Source organism: Pseudonaja textilis, chromosome 2 (assembly GCF_049901715.1).
Source record: "Pseudonaja textilis isolate UNSWEBS1 chromosome 2, rPseTex1.2, whole genome shotgun sequence".
NCBI lineage: Eukaryota > Metazoa > Chordata > Lepidosauria > Squamata > Elapidae > Pseudonaja > Pseudonaja textilis.
The window spans coordinates 166,712,156-166,732,968 of NC_141991.1; the positions used below are offsets into that span (position 1 = coordinate 166,712,156).

Sequence of the window (20,813 nt, forward strand, 5' to 3'; positions counted from 1 at the left end):
TACCGGTTGTTTATATACCATGTATTCATTCATTCATTCATTCATTCATTCTACATACCCCAATCTCACTTAAGTGGGCAGCTTACAATAATAAAAACATAGTATAAAAACATAAGAGCAAAGTTAAAAACAAATTTAAAAGGCAAGATTACAATATCAAAAGTTAAGTTAATAAGGAGGAGAGTACCTCCTTATGACAACCATCCCTGGAGCTGCATATCACTCTTTGAACCCAATCCCAATTGGCAGATCCAAGTCTTAACGCTGTTCCTGAAGGCCGGAAGAGAAGGGGGGAACATCTCACCTCCGGAGTAAGGTGTTCCAAAGGGGAGGAGCAAAAGCAGAGAAGACTTTCTCTCTGGAATCTACCAGTTTAAATTCTTTAGCCAATGGGATCCGCAATATACTCTCTTTGTCTGATTGGGTGGGACAGTACAATACAGTTGCGGTGAGATAATTCCCCAGGTAACTTGACCCATGCCATGAAGGACTTTAAAGATGATAACCAACACCTTGAATTGGACCCAGAAACAAACTGGCTCCCAAGCTTGTATATGCACAACTCTAAGGGTGTCCAAGACCACTTGCACTCTTCAAATTTTGAAGCCTTTTTGTGCCGTATTTTATATTATTGGTTCATAAATGCAGAAATATTAGAGGGAATATTAGAGAAACGTAGTCACTAAGGATTTGCATTCGTGGCATGCACATTATTCAATTTTACTAAGGGTGTGTTTGAGTATTTTTTTCTTTGTTTTTGGATGCTTTTTGTTTTATTTTCTGATCTTAGGGAGGCATAAAAAATAAATTGCACAAGCTCAGGTTTTCAGTCCTATAGAAGACAGTATCAGGGTTTTCCTCTTGTGTAGTATCCATGTATCTTTTGTGATCTACACATACATGCCAAGTGCTTAATTTCCCTGAAGACCTCAGTGATTGTAAGAATTTTGGTCTTCCCTTTCTGACACTGTAGAAAGTTATATTTGCAATTTATCTTTAGGAATTTTCAGCTAAAAACATTTAGAACAAAAGTACATGTTGACTCGGTTTTAAGTATGGTATGACCCTTGAGGTTTGGTGTAGTTCTTTCATCTCAAAATTCTGTTACCTTACTGAGCCAAGGACAAGTAATCGGCCACCGAGTCTTGTTAGCAGATTTGCCGAAAATGATGTTTCTAATTTTAGGCTGAAATCCTACGTACTGTAGATATTGGCATAAGGCAGAAAATACAAGTCAGGGAGATGAAAAGTCAGGGACTCCCACTCAATTTCATTGTACGCATGTTGTGCATTGACAATAAAGGTTTGATTTGAGGTTTGATCCTACCCTCAAAATCTTTCTCTTTCCATATTAGTTCATCCTCCAAAGCAATTCTACATCTGTTGAAGATAATACGTCATTTATTATAATGAGCAGTTTTTTGCCCCTCAGAAGGGTGTTTTCCATTTTGTAGTCACTGTAGCCTTCCTTCAGTAAAACCTCTTATTTTTTTTTATTTTAGGCAAATCGTACCTGCCCTATCTGCAGAGCTGATGCTTCAGAAGTGCATCGTGATTCAGAATGACCAGTCTAAGAGCACAATTCTACTTTGGGTGTTCCTAGTCACATGTGTGTATATATATATATGAACTCTCCATTGAACTTAACCCGTGTGGCTTCCAGCCTTCCCTTTACACAAAAGGGTCAATGGACCTTTCTTTGCACTGTGTGATTTAATCAACTATAAAGCTTATAATTAGTCTTCACAATTATGGGATTGTTATACTAACTGTGTGATTGGAACTCCAAAGATTTTTTTTTTCTTTTAGCTTAATTTCGTGTGTGCACTAACATTCCCTGGTTTTTGTGTGATCATTCCGAGTGTTGCTGCGAGATTACAGTGGAACGTGATCTTCTAGCATGTGCTTTTATATAAAAAGTGGTAGCTCCAAACAATATAGCAATCTACCTTATATAGAGCCTTCAAATACTGTGAGTGAGAATAAATGGTGCGGGTGGGTGCGTTGATCGCAGGATGTCTGTTATGTATGCAGGCGAGCAAGAGTTTGGCGATAGCGTGTGAGAGGACTTATATACCAGCATGTACTGAGGATGTATGTGTGTAGTATTAATTATGCTGCAATGTATAATCTTGTGTGTTATTTAAACAGTACTAGTACTGTACACTGGTTTCTTTCCTTGCGTTTGCAGTTGCACACTGAATGCAAAGGGTGCAGCAATTATAGACATTTGATATTTCATCCCCCATGTATTTAATAGTATAAAAGGTCCTTTTTGCTTTTATCCAGATAAATATTATGCTTCCCATTAATTGGGGGTCCTATATCTGTCATTATAGAGCATATTGATTCTCAGTTACAATTAATTAGCCTTAATTTTAGGCTGCTGGAATTTCTACATTAAAAAAAACAAAAACCTTGCAGCTCACTGCTAACTGTATAAGGAGTTGCAGCATTGCACAGTCAGGTAGCAATATTAAAAATTCTCAACTGATAACGGAAAAGCCGATTGTCCTCTCTCTTTTTTTAAATTTTTCCAATCAATATTGGTTCTTTTTAATTGAACTTTGGAATACGTTGTTTTTAAATTACAGAGTGTGGAGATAACTTTGTTTTGAGGTGTTTTTTTTTAATTTTTTGTCTATAAATACAGAAACAGAGAGGATCTTCAAATCTTGTGCAAATGCTTCTTGTATTGTTGGCAATATATTTGCTTAAATATACAGATACACTGGCACTAATTCACATTCCTTGCCATATACAAGCTACCATATACAATACCTTTTAAAGATTTTTCCCCCTTTTTCAAAGCCTTCAGTTTTGTGAACAAAGTAAACCCTTAGCACTTTCTTAGAGATAGAACATTGTGGTTCTCCATCTTAGCCATGGTACCATGTTCACCTTCTACTGCCTGGCAAGTGTCACAAATGCAGTTTCTAGCTTGCTACACTGGGTAGCAAGTTTTTGTGTGGATGTTAAAGCATCCTCAGTATTGTATGGATAGTATGAAGAATATTCATGGTCAAGAATGGGGTATACGAAACAAGAAAAAAAAAAACCTAAATGCTGTGAATTTGGAGTTGACCTCCTTTCAACTGCCTTCTGAATAATGTAGTGGTAAAATTGGCATCACTTAACATTCTGGACTTGGTGTTTAACTTTTTTTACAACAAAGGAAACAGTTGTCTACCCATGGCTACATGATTCTCCAAGAGAGGAACATTTATTTCTGGATTTCATTTTTAAGCGCCAAAACCTTTGATTGCAACGGCACAAGCGCTGCAGCTATCGCTGCAAGTCAGCTTTCTGGATCTTGTGTGTCTTTTCTGATGCTTTATATGCTGCTATATATTGAATCTCTTTATTCCTCCAGAACAGTGTTGGTTGTGAATCATCCTCCTTCCTCAAAGCTCTGATGACTAATTGCAGTGTGTGGTTCTACAAATTAAAAAAAAAAGCACAAGTCCCATCAACCTTCCTTGTTTCAGATACTGTTTGCCTCTGTTTAGTAACTTAGACGCCTTAGTCTGTCCATAGTGTCAGGAACTGTAATCTGTGTGACAGATTTTACATGTTACGATTTTTCTCTTCAATGTGCTCTAAGAAATTGTCTCAGTGTGTTGAAAAGTTTAAATTATTGCACATGGTAAATTTTATTTTTTTAAGCAAACAAAATCATGGGTCGGGAAGTGGGAGGGAAGCCACACATGTTTTACAGAAACTCTGGATCTTTTTTATATTGCTGGATTTTCAGAAAAAGAAAAAGAAAAAAGAAAAAATCACCACACAGAATTACCATACTACTACCCTGCTCATTGTCCGCTGAGTATCCACTCGGCGTAAAGCTTGCTTTGGTAAAAGTAAAAGACGTTTTCTGGAACACAGTGATGAGGCACATTAGTATCTTAATTCCGAGCAAGGGCCTTCCAGCCCTCCTTCTGGATCCAATATTGCAGTGCAGCGCCTGTCCCTTGACTCCCCGTTTTGTTTGAAGAACACTGTTGATGGAGGGATAGGACTGCAGGAGGGGAACTATTCTGGTAGCATGCTCAAGTTAATTGTTGCACTCTTGTGGCAGATCTTTTTGAATGACTTGTTCGCTTGGGACTCTTGCAAATGTGTGCAGGTTTGCTTCCTGTGGTTAGGTTTGTGTGAGACACATGTGCATGTGTTTTGAACCAACTCAAAGCTGGCTGCCATGGCATTCTGAACCCATTTTGCAGCTGGCAGACGAGAGGGGGAGATCATTCTTTGCAGTAAACTGCCATGCATTATGCACATTGACACATCTGATTCTACAGCCCTCGATGCCTGACAGCACCTAATTATACTATTGGGTAGCCTCTTCCCCCTTATCCCTACCTCTCCCTAATGGAAAAAAAATTAAAATAAAGTTGGCTTTATCATGTTGGCACTGCTGGGGTTTTATTTGCATGAATTATCAACTTAATTTGACCTCCTGGCTTTTTAAAAAATAAATGGTATAAAGGCCTTAAGGATATCTCTTTAAGGTCACACCTCTTGGTTTTCTTTTGCAGATTATTTTGTGGAAAGTAATTTCTTTTGTATAAACTTCTTTGTACAGTCTCCAGAATGTGATATTTGTCGCAGCTGTTAACATTTCCACTTCTTGTACTATTTGGGATTTACCAACTCTTAACTTTGCTTTCTAAAAACTCAATTTTAAAAATCCTGTTATTTGTAGACATCAGAGAATGGTGGTTATCTCACCTTTGCTCCCTTTGGTACCTTCAGTTACCTCATTTTGGTATTTTTTTGTGTTGCAAATTTGCTAATGATTATAAAAGCTTATGGATTTTGTTAGAATTATATTTGTCAAGTGTTTTCTTTAAGATCATACTCCATTGTATCATTTAACATGTAGTTTTAAATGTATTATAAATATCTGTAACCAAATCATTTGAAGGCTTGATAAATTTTTAACAAAATTTGTACATTTTTTATGAGAGTTACTAGTAATGCTTTACTAAGTAGTGCAATGAATTTTTATTTTTAATCCCTGTGCCCAATTTTGGAGTTGAGAGGGTTGTTCAGTAATAAATGTATGATGTACACTTAGACAACTTTGTGTTTTTTCTTGTAAAGTAGCTGTTTAAAAATCTATTAATTGGCCTGGGAACCTCCTCTTCAATTTAAAAATAGAAATAGAGGTTGAATTATATAGCAAGAAAATTGTTAAAAACTCAAATGACAATTTTATTCTAATTTAGCATTGATACATCAAAATTTCAGCAACTGAAGGTTTGGAACTGCCCAGTCTCTTTAAATAATACTGCTTTGGATATTCACGTGGATTGCTATGTATTATTTCTTTTGGGTATTCATGTTGTTATATATTGTTGCTTTTTTAAAATACCTTTTTTTAATGTGTGAGGCTCAGTTATACATTTAAACTGTCAGCTTACTAATGGTTTCTTATTACTAGCCTCTTTAGGGTAAAAAGTAGACAGGCAGATGTGGGGCATTCCATTTCCAGATTATTTATATGCAGTCTAAAATGCTCTTTTTGGTTACATGTGTAAACAAAAAGCATCAAAGTGTACACCAATCCCTATGCATTTGTATATTATGTCTGATGGACGCGTATCTCAGTTTATGAAACTTTATTCTAATAATAGTGACATTTGGAGATTTGCATAAACTTTTTTTGGCCTACTCTTGATATTTTGTTATAGATGTAAGCAAGTGGAGCTGAATCTAAGGGCAGTGGAATATTTCTGTTTCTTCTCTCAGCTGGGTGAAAGAGGGGTTGGATCCCTGCATAATGGATGGTGCTTGACTAGTGAGCATTCCTTTAATTACAAAAGTGTGTGGGATACTTTCAGTTTCAGTTTACTTTCCTCCTATTTCCTGCTTTTTTTCATTGCCATTCAGGACTCAGATGTTTTCAGTAGGAAGGATGCTCCTGGAAAGCTCCATATACTACTTAAAAGTACGGGGTTGTTGTTTTTTTTAACTTGGAACAAAATCTCAGACCTCTGTTCGCCACCAGAATATTCTGGAAATAGTGGAACGGGATCAAATTTAATATGGAGGGAAAAGTCAGCAAGACTAAGATTTGAGTATAAAGATAGGCCAGATCTGGCTGAGAGTCACAAAGAAAAAATCCCCAGTCCACTTTGAAGAATTTGGGCATTAACTCCGAATGTGCCTATAAAATTAGAGTGAGTAAGATTTTTCCAGTTTGAAACATTTTAATCCCAAAGTACTGCGTTTTGAAGGCTAAACAGTTTGATAGAAACAACTGTTCTGTCCTTTCCAAACATTTTCCGAGGCTCACTCAATAATTCCATAAATCTTGCGAGCACAAAATAGCACCACAAACTCCTCCCATTTCTGGAATGGTGTAGAACCCCAGTGCTTGAATTTTGCCAGTGTTTAGGAATGCAGAAGGGCACAAAAGGGGCAACTCTTCAAAGCAGCTGAAACTTTTCCCAGGATCATGAGGAACCTGCAGTTCTAGGAAAAGATGCATTTGTTTTAAAGGGCTGTAACTAAGTTCTGTGTTTGTGCTTCTATAACTCTGAAGCCTCTTTTTGAGTGAAATCAAATTCCTACACAACCCTAGTAAAACTTAAGAGTAATTTAGTACTTTGATATATACTAAAGGGAAATGCAGTTATCACTAAAACATATTAATGTCTTGAGTGAGCAATGCCTTGAGAAAAATAAAGAGTACAGAGATCATTAAAAGATTTCTTAAGAGTTAAGAATGTTGATAGTTAACAGATGATAAATAATGGAAAAAGAAAATGCTAAGGATGTTTGACTTTTACTTAATTTGATTGCATAACTTGTTTATAACTCTATCACAAGGTAACTTCAATCCTAGCATTTCAACCAGCATGGGGAAGGACAAATTTGTAATCTGTATATCTAAAAAAATCCCAGATAAGACAGCCTGAGGCAACCAGAATCTCCCAGGTGTGTGTTGGATCAACTCCCATTTTGCTTTCCTGTTAATCTTGCAGCTCGGTTTGGGGCTGTGGATCATGTTGCCTTAGGTCAGGGCTGTCAAACTGCTGGCCCGTGGGCTGGATGCTTTACGTGCTGGCCACAGCCCCACCCAGGTTAGCAAAGGGGGAAAACGTTCTGATACAACATGTGATGCCACTGTGACAACACGAGTTTGACACCCCTGCCTTAGCTGGACCATAATTCTCTCTTTCCAAGCAGACGCAGTAATGACAATGCTAATATACCTGGATGGTTGTTACTTGCAAAGGGTAGAACTATACATTAGTTTTAAGAACCACTTTGAGGACAAAAGGTCATTTGAGGGTGGAATTCCCAAGAAAGGACTGAGCCCTTATTCCTAAAAAAAACGATTTCCCCATAACTCTGTCCCCATTTTCTTGGTTTGTATTTTTTTAAGACAAGACAGATTTGATCTACGTTAAAGGACCCGCCATCCTTGACAAACTCTGTTTAGTATATTAGCCCTGTCACTATGGCATAAAAAATCTAGTTTCAAATATAGTTCTGGGTAGCAGAGGGTGCATTTCTAGCAGCATTCATCCTTTCCTCAAATCAAAAAGACTCCAAAGGGTCTCTTTCCCCCCTCAATAATTGAAGATCCAAAAGGAGATGCAATTGAGTTGCCCCCCATGAATACAAACAGGGCAGAGAAAAAGGTTTATTCAACAAATTTTATTAACTGTTTTTCAAATCTTAAAAGAATTTGTCCATTATTGTTTGATCATTTCCTTAGAGCAAGATGAATAGAATTGACACCATCATGAATCACCCAAAACAAAAAAAATCTATGCAGATATTGCATCAAATTGTTGAGGAATCAAACCTGCACCCACTTCCTTTCCTTGTTTCTGAGCTTCCGTGGCATCCACATAGTGGAATACTTTTTATGAGAGGCATGTACCACTTTCACAAGCTGCAGCCTGTATGAAGTTTATATAAATGTAACATTCATTAGCATGTACCAGAATGGTCCAGAAACAGGGTAGGTGGACGAACACTTGCCTGAAATTTCCGCTTGAGCTTTTTAAGTAAACCAATCTCACAAGAATGAAATCTCTTGGACACTTTTCAAACATAAGCCAGCACATTCTTCATTTAAAGTATTTTAAGATGTGAAATGTGAATTATTAGTATACCATAAATAGAATAATGCTAACTTCATTAAAAACATCTTGAGTGATTTTGATTCATTACAAGGCACATGATACAACCAAAAACAATAGCATCAAACAGAATTATGGTAGGGTCATGTTAAAACATGTTGACTATTGCTTCCCAATAGGAATTGTTTATCATAGCCAACTTAATTTTTTCTTTCAGAGAAGCAGTCATTGATCATAAACTCAATTTCAGGGCAGAGTTTTCCTTAAGTGTCTAATAAACAGGTTTGTTTGTACAAGCTGATTAGATACCGGTACTTAGTACCCTAGAAGCATGTAAGGGAGGTTTAAAAATCTGAAATATATTTTGCATACATTTTATACTTCCTCTATAGCCAAACCTCAATGATTAAGACAGGAAAGGAAGACTGACAAAATCAAATTGCATGAGCATAGAATTTACGCAAAAGCATATTCTCTGTGGTATTCCCAACTAGCACTGCAGTTCTTGTCCTGAATTTTTCACGCTAGAAGAGTCTAATCTTAACATGAGGACTAGTATTGTTTAATCCTATGAAAGTATTTCCATAGCTGTGCAATACTTTTTGGGCAATAACTCAACTTGAAGGACATGATGTCATTCCTGACTGTGAGGCCCTCAGCCATACTTTCTGAAGACAAATGTAATTACTCTATTTCAATGAAAGTCTGTTCTTCAGAAATGAAATTCTATCTGAAAGAAAAATCCCACCATGGTTCACTTTCCCGTATAACTTCAATGTAATTTTAAATATTAGGACTTTTAATATTTTGGCCAATCACGCTTTCCAAGACAATCCTTGATAAATATATAATACCACTCAGCATTTCATTTTTTTCACATGATTTTCAATTGCATCTGCAACAATGGTCTCATCTTCATCAATATTGACCTTGGCCTTCTTGCCGACCAATTCGAAAATATCTTCTGGTGGATATCCTTTGGGTTCCCCCACCTTTATGGTGAGCATGTCCAACGTGAGCATGGTGCCTTCGGGGATCCTGACCTTGGCAACTACGGATTTCCCCAACTGCAAAAAGCATAATTTAAGTAGGCAAAGTTATTCTACAGAGAACTTACAACTGAAGTGCCATAAGCTATTCAAGCAACATAGATTTCAGAGAAGGCTGACCTGAAGCAGGAGGTAGAGGAAATGACCGTGTGCGGTAACATACACCACAGCAATATTGCCACCCACGGTAGAGTACATTCATGGAACGTTTACTAGGTTAGATCAGAATGAAAAGCCCTGACAAAATTAAGACATCTGTTGCATAGTCCAAGATCCGGTTCTATCCATTTCTGTCTAGAAGCTCATTCACAATTGTCACCCGACTTCTTTAAAACCATGTTGTCTTCTCCCCACAAATGGTATTCAGCTCTGAACTTAATATAGCACTTGAACAGCAAGAATACTTACTTTCAAGGGGAACAGAGAAGGTGACCCAACCTTTTGCATACTTTTCACAACGACATCATACTGTTGATGCTTAAAGAAAATTGAGGCCATGGTAGTACCGTAAGATCTTTCTCACTTATAGAATGGTTGCCACAGTGGTATAGATAGTCATATAGCAACTGATCAGAAGTCAGCTGATAAAGACTGCATCGCTCTGTAGTGCGAAAGCTGAACCATTCTTTGAAGTTGTAACAATACAGGAAGTTGATGTATTTAATCAAACACTATTCCTTGTACATGGACTCTGTAATTAATTCTGCAGCATGAGAGTTTTCATAATAACAAATATGAAAAACTGAAGTAGCCAAAGGAGTCATGATTCCCAAATAGCAAGGATAATTTTGGCCATTGCTCTCCTGTATAGGACCTCCTACTCCACACCAATGATCTTGAAAACTAAAGGTAGACTGCAACTTATAACCCCAACTGAGCCCCAAATTTCTGTTGCTAGATGACACATTTGTGAAGTGTGTTTTGCTCCATTTTGTGACCTTTCTTGCCACAGTTGTTAAGTGAATCACTGCAATTGTTAAGTTGATAATACAACTGTTCAGTGAATATAGCTTTCCCAATGACTCTGCTTGTCCGAAGATTACAAAAAGTAATGACATGATCCTGGGACACCGCAACCGTTGTAAATACGACTCAGTTGCCAAGCATCCACATTTTGATCATGTGATCCCTGGGATGCTGCAACAGTCGTAAGTGTGAAACGATCATAAGCCACTTTTTTCAGTGCTGCTGTAACTTTGAACAATTACCAAATGAATTGTTATAAGTCAAGGACTCCCTGTATTAGGGAATTCAAGAGCTAGGGGCAAAAGTAGAAAAGCAGAGGAACATTCCTGAAGAAGGACAGGACAATCATTTCAACACCGAGGAATCTGCAGATGTCTATATGCAAACATAAGGAACCAAAACCAATTGAACAGGTACTTCACCTCTTACCTTAACCCCCACCTCCCACCCCATGATTACCCAGCACAATGGTAATCATGAAATAGTTAAATCATTTTCAGGATTTACCGGACGAAGACAGCACTTTCCAACCTGAAGCCGGAAGTGTTGGCTGGGTAGTGTAAGTAACAAAAGTGGTGCTGCGACATAAGCTTTGTCCCTTTGTGTGTGCACTGTGACATCACGCTCACATACAGAAGGAGTAAGGCTTGCATCACTATTGTAGGATGCCTCTTTTGTCATTTTAACAAAGGTTCCAGTCCTGTGAGCATCTCTCTCCCTAAGCCTGCAGGGCTATATACTGATGTTCAGGTAACTGCATTTTTAAAAAATATGATGGAAATGGGAAAATGAATATACTGGGATGAACTGCATTTGGCAGTTGAAATCCCACCAGGCTCAAGGTTGACCTCAGCCTTCCATCCTTCCGAGGTGGGCAAAATGAGGACCCAAATTGTTGGGAGGGAATATGCTGGCTCTGCAAATCACTTAGAGAGGGCTCTAAAGCACTATAAAGCGGTATATAAGTCGAACTGCTATTGCTATTAACTGTAATTAATTTTACGTTATGTTGAACAAATTTAGCATTTTTCCTATTTTCAGTTTTACATTTATTTTGGCTTTGCCTGCTTTTGGTGATGGAACCTTGCCATATTAATCAAAAGCCAAGGATTGATCCAACAAAGCTATGCAATCCTAAACTATAGAGAGATAAAATTATGGAGCCCTACCTTCCAAGTTGTCACTGCAGAATAATTGCTGCAGGGTTCCTACATTCCAATTGTACAATCTGTTGCCCAGCAACCCATAATGGAAAACTTTTATAACTTGTTCCCACATCAGCATTTATTAATTCTGGAGTTTGTTGTTCACTGTCCAAAATGATCATATCTTGGTTTTCACGCTTCCAAATTAACACTTATGACAATTTGGGATTCCATGGTAGCACAACTGCAGTAACGAATATATACAGCCAATGTATATATCCACCTTCCTTCCAATAAACTTAAAGTTCCCAAACCACTTCTTATCCAGGCACAAACCAGATCCACCTCTGGTTTAGTTTCAGCAAGAGAACAGTGATTGTGATCACAAAGCAATGCCTAATGCCCATGAATGTACATATAGTTTTAGATGATTAATCTTATTAATCTAAGGTTTTTGGTTCTGAAATTTGCAGATGTTGTTCAATTAATAGCTCCTACCGGTAACTTGTCCTACAATCTGGGATTTGCAATAAGGAATAATAGCAGGCAGAAATACCTATGGGAATCAAGACTTTCACCAGAATGAAAGTAGCATCACAATGTGTCAGAGTATATTCATGAACCAGAATATAGCTTGGTAACAAGGTCAGCCAATGAATAGGCATAGTAACTAAGTCAGCCAATGAGGATAGTTTGGAAACTGAAACCAGAAGTAGCCTAAGCATGGCTCTGTTAAGCTCTGCAACTATGTTGAGCTCTGAATCTGTCTATTGAGATGAAACTAACTTGCTTGCTTGCTGAAGATTGGAGCTCCGCTCTGGAATTGCAACATGTTTCTGTTTGAGTTTGCTCCACGTTGGAGAAATCTACAATTGGTTTGTAAAAACTACTTATGTTTATAAAAATGTTAAATGAAGCATCAGCCATCTGTGTTTATTTTTCTGGCGCTGAATTATTGCTACAAAATTCTCAATACACTGCAAGACCCAAACTCTCTTGAACTTGCATGTGATGGCAGGAGACAGGTAATGACTAGGGGACAGCTTGCATTGCTGCTTCTATCATGGGATGCTCATTTGCCCACCCGTTCTGCTCTCAGCTTTAGTTTAGCGATAATTGGAAAATACAGCATCCACTTCCCTGGTACTTGACCAAATCAGGCAGGTCTACTAGTAACAGGAGTAAGACAATGGCTTACCCCTCAGTCATTCTCAAACACATAGAATATAATTCCTGGGAAGAAGGTCTTTCTGCCTTCAAGAGATTACCTTTTCATTACAAGCTTCTTCACAAGGCAAGAGTTGTTTGATCGGTGATCCCATGGCTTTCTCTACTATCCGAATGCTTCTCACCAATTCTGCTAACTCTTTGGGCTCCAGAGATGCTTGATGGTCGTTGCCTTTCCAGGTCTTGTCCAAAGTGATGTGGCGCTCCAATATTTTGGCCCCCATCGCCACTGCAGCAATAGAAATGGCTATCCCGGTCTCATGACCTGAATAACCAATAGGAATATCTGGGAAGGCTGAGCGGTATTCCTAAAATGACAATAAAATTGACAGAAATTGCCAGTGCAAAGTGATTTGGCTCACTCATGTTTAATATGAAAGTTTTTGTGTCACAGTCCAACACGGGCCTACTCATGAGAAAAGTAAAAGTACCCGTGCAGGCTTACTCGAGGCCTACTTAGCCCCGAGCTGGCAATCAAAATGGTCTTGCAGGAATTATCACAGCTATACTGTTCTACATTGCTATATTCTTCTACCACGCTCCACCTCACTGACCGTTATGACACGAAGATTGACGTCTTCAGGGTGAAGGGGGTAGGCACTGGTGCACTGAAGGAAACAGAAATTCGGGTTGATGGGCTTCACCAGCTTGTAAACCTGCTGCATTATGCTCATTGACTGCATCCCACTGGAAATCACCATTGGGCGACCTGGAATGAAAAGCCAGGGCAGCATTTTTAATTTTACAAAAGATTGGCTCCCACAAGCAAGTTATATGAACTGATAACTGTCAATTAATAATCTTATTAAATCTATCCCCCTTTCCATCTGGACAGATCTGAGTCTCAACTTGTTCGCTGCATCATTTCTTTTCCTCTTCCCAATAGTAATGTGGCCCCATTTTGTCTATTCCACAATACAGGTTTGAATTCTCCAATTATTTTACATTCCAAATTGGCACACTTGAATGAATATTCCTATTCCGCAAGCAAGGAAGAGTGATACATATCCATCTTGAAGTCCTTCTAATGCAGGGCTGTCCAATCTTGGCAACTTTTAAGACCGGCTAAGGAATTCCAGGAGTTGAAGTCCACAAAACTTAAAAGTTACCAAGGTTGAACACCCCTGTTCTAATACTAGATTTTAATAGAGTCCATGAATCCATCTTCCATGTTTTATCATTTTTACCCAGGATTAGTATTTCTGTTGGTGTTATGGCAGAATCATTTACAATTTATTTTAAACACTATTCTAAATGTGACCAATTTGTCAACGTATTTTGATTATACTCAAGACTTTCCTAAACGTTTGTCAACTAGTTCTGTGTTCAAAAAGACGGGATAGACATGTTTGAGGGAGTCCATGAAGAGAAATCTTTTCTTTGAAGAATACTATTGTTTTATTACCCATCAATCTTTACTGTAAAAAAAAAGACCTTTAAAATGATGTACTGTATTGTGAAAAACTAACGTTCAGGAAAAGGGGAGGGATACCTCTCTTTTTCTGTGTGGGGGGGAGAGGGAGGGAGGGGAAAAGGGAAAGAGAGAGAGAGAGGAGGGAGGGAGAGAGCACTGTGCATTTTATGGATTCTTTGGATACAAGAGCATATGAATCCACATTCATTTATACAAATAAAAACAGGCGGTTGCACATCCATTATTTTCTCCGCTCTCCCTAAATTACCTTTTCGGGCTGTCTTCTCCAAGTATGGGAAATTATTTGTATCCCCGGATCCGACTTTAAAAAATGGAACAGCCAGCTCGTGCAGAAATTCTACAGCCATCTATTGAGAAAGACACAAAAAAAGCAAAATTGAAACAAAATCTCCCACTGGATGAATGGGCTCACTAAAAAATTAAGAGGAGGGTTAAAAGGGCAATTTATAGTCCTACCAAAATCATGGAAGAAAACTTGCTAAATATGTTACTGATTTCTTCCACACATCAATCCATAAAAACAGTTGGTTTCTTTGATCCACAGTATGGTCCTTGATGTTGTTCAGTGTTAAACTTGGGTTCCATTTTCTGAAGTCAAAACATGATAGGCTCTGAAACTCCAACCCCACTTGTTAAAATTCCCCTGTAATATATTCTGCTATTCTCTCCCCTGTGGGAAGAAAGACTAAAGGCGCTGGGAACAAGCAGATGAAACGTGTAAAGGACCTGAAGTGACCAAGTCAAAGAAGAGGCAAGAAATCGAATCTTAAGTATGTCAATAATTTCTGGGGTTGCTATTACAGGAAGAATCTCTGCCACACCCCACCCCTTTGTGTGGGCAGGCTCAGAAGCCAAAGCTGCTTTTAAACCTCACATTCCAAATTCCCAACTCTTACTTCATCCATGCCGGATGCTGTGAAGAAAATGCCAATCTCCTTGGCGTAGCGTTGCAGTTCTCGGTACTGATCGTGACTGAACTCCAGGTGGCGCTTGTGCTCCCCATAGGTTCTCCCCCAAGAGTGTTTGGAGGTGTATGGCCTCTCCAAAGCTCTCCGGTTGAATTTGTGCTCCAATTCGCTTTTCTGGAACTTAGCACAGTCCGCTCCGCATTCCTGCAAAGAGACAACCCCACCAAGACTTTCATTAGGCCGCTTTAACACACCCACCTCACAAAACAAAGGTTACGGCAGGTCCCGCTCAGTGGGATATGCGGTAAGCTGCATGCTCATTTTATTTCTTTAAAACATTTATATAGCCTCCCATCTTATAATCAAACTTCAGAATAGAATAGAATTCTTTATTGGCCAAGTGTGATTGGATACACAAGGAATTTGCCTTTGATGCATACGCTCTCAGTGTATGTAAAAGATATGTGATAGATCATGATCATAGTCATCATAAATACATTCATCATTCAGGCGGCTCCCAATCAAAAATATTTAAAACAGCATAAAACCCATACTAAACCAAAAAACACCTGGTGCCAAGTCAAGCTTCCAATGTGCAGTTACCTCATCTTAGCCCAGAACTTAGAGGAAAAGGTGAAAAAGTAACTTCTTCAAAGCTTTACAAAAGGCCAGGCAGGTAGAGGCCTGCCAAACTTCAGAGGGCAGAGTGTCCCATAGGGCAGTGGCAGTTACAGAAAAGGCATACTTCCTAGCTCCCATCAGTCGACAATATTTAGGGGAAAGGGGCTAGGAGCATGCGGTTCTGACCAAGACTTCCCAAGATCGTAATTAAGCACATGCTTAGTCCAAACAACTCTTTGCTTTATTTCAACACTGGGAATTATGTTCATTCCCAGCCCGTAATGAGTCCCAAACAGTCTCTCAAAATAAGCACCCACCTTTATCTCCTTTGAATTGCTGCCAACAACTAAAGTGCCAAATTAACTGAAAAAAAACCCCAACCCAAGTACAAAGTCCACACAAAGCTTCAAGGTTTAATCCAAACAGAGCAAATGACTTTGCTTCCTGCAAAGGTTTCTCTACCTTTGCATGTCCTTTATACCATAGGGGAGGGGCAATCACCTCCAAGCCTTACTCCCGAGTTGCCCCTTTTCTCTTAGCTGCTCTTGCCTTCTGGCAGCTCTGCGTGCACACGCGCACTGGGAACAGGCTCCCCTTGTTCCTCTGCCTCGCTACTGCCAGATTCTGGAGGCTCCAGAGTCAGCACATAACTCCCAGATGGTCCTGGCCAATCTCTGTATTGGACTCTGGACCCTGGTCCTCCCCAGACTCCCGGACTGGTCCTTGTTCTTTCCCACAGTCTGATTCTGCTGCTGCTCAGCACAGGCTGCCAGCGAACCACAAGACATGCCCACACTATATGACCTGTCAGATAGAATGGGTAGATGTCCTTAGGGAAAAGTGGCCTCCCAGCTAGTCTGGGCCTGTGATATATAGTTCTTTAAAGGATGACCAGCACCTTGGATTGCACCTCGAAAGAGACCAGAAGCCACTGCCGCTTGCACAATGGTGGTATTAGATGGGCACACTTAGACTTAGAATAACTTTATTGCCACTTTGAATGTACACTAATCAGCATACATTAAAATGACATTTCGTTGCATATAGCTCTCAAAGACTCACCCCCTCCAATATACACTATATACACCAGGCAAACTAGCTAACTAACTAACAACTTAGGGACATCCATCACTGCACACAATGCTGTGTTCTTACCTGCACTAAGCCTCCCTCATCCTCATGAAGGACCCTGCACTCCGCTAAATAACATTTGTTTAATGGCCACATCAAGGAGAACAGAGCGTCGTTAAGCAAAACCATCTCGCTTATCAGTCACCACCACTTGCAACTATAATGGGCTGGTTTCATGATGATCGTACACCGAGGACTGCCTGTAATTTAAAAGCACCACACAAGGTATTACACACAATAATATTGCTAAACCATTAACAGCAATATTTTTGTATGTATGGTATATGTAAGGCCAAAACGGCAGCACCGTTTGTATATTTACAGTTGCAAACAATAAAAAATATATATTTTTAAAAAGATATTATATACAAGGTAAAGAGAGAGATGATTTCCTTGCTCTCAGGCAGGTGGCAGCAGAAGTCATAAAACTTCATAGAGACATGACACAAAGTGACATCCATTTCTCTCTGCTCTGTGAGCTTAATGGAAGATGACGTGCACCCAAACCATTTTGAAAAATCCCGCAGTCACAGGAATAAAGCAAGTAGGGCTCTTTTTTCTATATTGTTTAGGCATCTTGCAGATAAGCTGCCCAACTGATAAATCCCCTCAATACTGACGAAGGGAGTAAATCCCATTTCTAAACACATCCCGAGGTTCTCCATATGGTAGGCAACATATATGCTGCACCCTGCCTTGTTCACATAGGTTTAATGGGAAACCACACAACTGCCTCCTATTTGTAATTCTTCCATCCTTCCCAAACTTTTCTGTCCTGGTGGGTGGGAAAAGTGGAACAGCAGCGCAACTGTCACACAGCCAGGTTCCAGAGATGCAGATGTTCACCTGATTCTTTTTTGACCACATATCAGCAAATGCAAACAGGCATATTTAGTGGTGGTTATCCAGTGGTGGTTAAGGAATTGAGCAGACATTTGAGAATCCCAGCTCCTAGTCCACCCTTACTTTGGGTCAGTTTACTTTTCTTCAATTTGGCTCTTTCACTGGGCCCTTTCCTTTCCCTTTCCTTCTTTCCTTTCTTTTTCTTTTCCTTCTTTCTTTCCTTTCTCTTTCTTTTTTTCCTTTGCTTCTTCCGTTCCTTTTTCTTCTCTCCTTCTTCCTTTCCTTTCTCTTTCTTTTTTCCTTTCCTTTCCTTCTTCCATTCCTTTTTCTTTCTTCTGTCCTTTCCTTCTTCCTTTCCTTTCTCTTTCTCTTTTCCTTTCCTTCTTCCGTTCCTTTTTCTTTCTTCTCTCCTTCCTTCCTTTCTTTTTTCCTTTCCTCTCTCTTTTTTCCTTTCCTTCTTCCATTCCTTTTTCCTTCTTCTCTCCTTTCCTTCCTTCCTTCCTTTCTTTTTTCCTTTCCTTCTTCCATTCCTTTCTCTTTTCCTTTCCTTTCTCTCTCTTTTTCCTTTCCTTCTTTCATTCCTTTCTCTTTCTTCTTTCCTTTCCCTTTTTCCTTTTCTTTCTCCCTCCCTTCCTTCCGGGCCGATTAAAATGCACAGCTTCACAAAGGAAAAACGGAATACAATCCTCATAAACCATTCGACGCAACCTCCAGCCCTCCAAACCAAATCAGCTCCACTCAGCTACAAGAAAGCCAAGCGAAGGCATATGAACCGCTGCCACCCCCAGGAATCAAAAGGAAGGCTGCCCCTCTTTCTTTTGCCCCCCAGCCCAGCTAAGCCTGGACACTCATCGCCTCCCTCCTTTCCCGAGAAGCCCGCCATCCTCGTCCTTCGCCTTCAGGCCGAGCGCCCCCCGAAACCCGCGCTCGCGCCCCCACCTTAGCCACCCGGATCATCTGCTTGGCGATCTCGAGATCCCCCTGGTGATTCTGCCCAATCTCGGCGATGATAAAGCACGGGTGGTCTCCGCCGACCAACCGGCCCGGGCACAGCTCAAGTTGCAAAGGCATCGTGGCGCTCGACGGGCTGGAGAGCGAGGCACTGACCCACGGCCGCAAAGCGAGCTCCGCGATCAGACCGAAAGCACCGTTTCGCCCCGACAACCTATCCCGGCGCATGCGTCCCCGATGGCCCACGCCCAGCTGTCCGCGGGAACGCGTGACTTCCCTCTACCGATGACGGAGGGAGGCCGGCGCTGCGCCGCACGATCCTATCCGACTCGAAGCCAATCAACGCGACAAGCGTGGCGCGGTTCCCCACCGGGCGCCCTCGGGGTTTGCGTGTAATCTGGGAATGGCGAGATTTCATGGGCTGAGGTGTTTGCGAAGAAGGAGGAGGAGGAGAAGAAGGAAGAAGAAGAAGAGGAGGAGGAGGAGAAGAAAAAGGAAGAAGAGGAGGAGGAAAAGGAGGAGGAGAAGAAGGAAGAAGAAGAGGAGGAGAAGAAGGAAGAAGAAGAAGGAGGAGAAGAAGAAGGAAGAAGAGGAGGAGGAAAAGTAGGAGGAGAAGAAGGAAGAAGAGGAGAAGGAGAAGAAGAAAAGGAAGAAGAGGAGGAGGAGGAGGAGGAAGAAGAAGGAAGAGGAGGAGGAGGAGAAGAAGAAAAAGGAAGAAGAGGAGGAGGAGGAGAAGGAAGAGGAGGAGGGAAAAGGAGAAGGAAGAAGGAAGAAGAAGGAGAAGAAGGAAGAAGAGGAGGAGGAGGAGAAGAAAAAGGAAGAAGAGAAGGGAGAAGAAAGAAGAGGAGGAGGAGGAGAAGAAGGAGGAGGAGGAGATGATTTATTGTTGTTGTTGTTGTTGTTACACTCCATTCTGGGAGTTGAAGTCCGCCAGGCTTAAAGTTGCCAAGGTTGGAGACCCCTGATTTAAGAGAACTTTTAAGATTCCTGTAGTGTTGATTCTGGCTGAGTAATTTTTCTATGAGAATTAATGGCAACCCTTCACATCCCAATCTGCACCATAAGAGGACCACCTAAGACCGCTTAGGAAAGCCCAAAGGCAAAAAAAACCCTGCCCATTATACCGTTGCAGATTCATTCATAAATTTAGAGCTACTTTTGTTTTTTAGACGGCCAGATGGAGGCCGCAGATGATGTATTCTGGAAGGAAACAGGAAGAGGTTAAGGCAGGGGCCTTCAAACTTGACAGCTTTAAGACTTGTGGACTTCAACTCCCAGAATTCCTCCTCCAGTCATGTTGGCTCAGGAATTCTGGGAGTTGAAGTCCACAAGTCTTAAACTTGCCAAGTTTGAAAACCCTTGGGTTAAGGCTAACACCCATTTCTTTTGGCGACAGACTGAGGAAAAACCCCTTGCGTAAAATAAAGCTGAAGGCTGCAAAAGGTTGCGTTTCTCTCGTTTTGGAAAGAATTTGCGCGATCCCCAGACTTTAGGATAGACAGAAGGAGAGGGGGAAAGAATTTGGGAGATTTCTGATTATTTTCTATTTTGTATTTGAAAATAGTGGATAGAGTGGTCCAATCTTCCCCAACTGATTGCCTACTGGTGATGGATTATGGGGTGTGTGGTCCTGTAGGTCTGGAGAGTACCCCCTTTTGTAATGGTGTAATGCATTTAAACCTCACATTTCTTTTAAAAATAATTGAATTTGCTTTATTTTGAATGTTAGGATATTTGCTGCAACAAGCAGCGTTTCCGCATCTCAAACTCATCAAATGTGTTTCCTGGTAATTCTAGAACTGATGTCCCAACATACCTGGTAGGTCTTGAAGAAGACTTGATACTTGGAAATGTAACTTTTCCTTCTCCCTCCTCTCTAAAATGAACGTGGAAGAGCGGGGTATAACCCTTTGGTCTTTAAAGGTGAAAGTACTCATTGCAATACTTAAAACTTCTGTGTCTTTTCTCAGGATTCTGCCATTGCCCTCTTAAGTTCTCAAATATCCCAAAACACATTTTCAGTGAGGGGCTCAAACGCTCTGTTTATCCATATGAAGCAATATAGAAGTGGAACTTGTAAAAAAAAATGTTGCAGTACAGGAATCCTCCCCATTTGATCCCCAAAGGGGAGTCTGTTCTGAGTAACAGCTGACTCTAGACCATTTTTTTCTAGAATAAGAAGTTGTTCAAAGGCTAAGCCAATTGAGGATCCTATCCTATGTTCCGCTGTACTTTTTCATTTTAAATTCTGCATTCCATAACTCTCCATGATCATTGGACATCCTGGTCCTTTGGCTGCCATCAAGCAGGAATAACGCCCCTCTTGAGTGTCTTGTAATAGTTTTGTATTTCTGCAACCCTCAAGGTTTCTCCAAGCACACATACCCCTCCCTTCTGTGTATCAGTGTCCTCACTTTACCTCATTTTTGCCACTG

At 40.3% G+C, this 20,813-nt stretch overlaps 2 protein-coding genes across 16 annotated transcripts in view; one reads left to right on the forward strand and one right to left on the reverse strand.

Moving 5' to 3' along the window:
• The window catches only part of RNF38 (ring finger protein 38), a 108,030-nt gene extending 102,946 nt beyond the window's left edge, over positions 1 to 5,084 (forward strand). For all 14 annotated transcript variants that reach the window (XM_087926356.1, XM_026712789.2, XM_087926358.1 and 11 more), the window contains one exon: positions 1,503 to 5,084. In XM_087926356.1, coding sequence (XP_087782482.1) covers positions 1,503 to 1,565 — 63 coding nt within the window. In that variant the 3' untranslated portion in view covers positions 1,566 to 5,084. The remainder of the gene's footprint in view (positions 1 to 1,502) is intronic.
• Positions 5,085 to 7,656: 2,572 nt separating this feature from the next.
• On the reverse strand, positions 7,657 to 18,604 carry NANS (N-acetylneuraminate synthase). 2 transcript variants are annotated; one of them, XM_087926362.1, is made up of 7 exons: positions 18,367 to 18,604; positions 16,609 to 16,784; positions 14,821 to 15,036; positions 14,172 to 14,271; positions 13,044 to 13,198; positions 12,531 to 12,797; positions 7,657 to 9,169 (listed from the first exon to the last, which is right to left on the reverse strand). In XM_087926362.1, the coding sequence occupies exons 2-7, from the start codon at positions 16,711 to 16,713 to the stop codon at positions 8,960 to 8,962; spliced, it is 1,053 nt and encodes a 350-aa protein (XP_087782488.1). In that variant the 5' UTR covers positions 16,714 to 16,784; positions 18,367 to 18,604; the 3' UTR covers positions 7,657 to 8,959. The 2 variants fall into 2 exon arrangements, with proteins under 2 accessions (XP_087782488.1, XP_026568414.2); XM_026712629.2 differs by lacking the exon at positions 16,609 to 16,784.
• Between the last annotated feature and the right edge of the window lie 2,209 nt (positions 18,605 to 20,813).

Bases quoted from the DNA above. Each gene is read 5' to 3' on its own strand.
- NANS (XM_026712629.2), bottom strand. From the start codon at position 18,498: ATGCCTTTGCAACTTGAGCTGTGCCCGGGCCGGTTGGTCGGCGGAGAC. The intron at 15,037-18,366 runs GTGGGGGCGCGA...GTCTCTTTGCAG, and splicing joins AGATGATCCGGGTGGCTAAG to GAATGCGGAGCGGACTGTGC. The intron at 14,272-14,820 runs GTAAGAGTTGGG...CTTTCTCAATAG, and splicing joins CAGCATCCGGCATGGATGAA to ATGGCTGTAGAATTTCTGCA.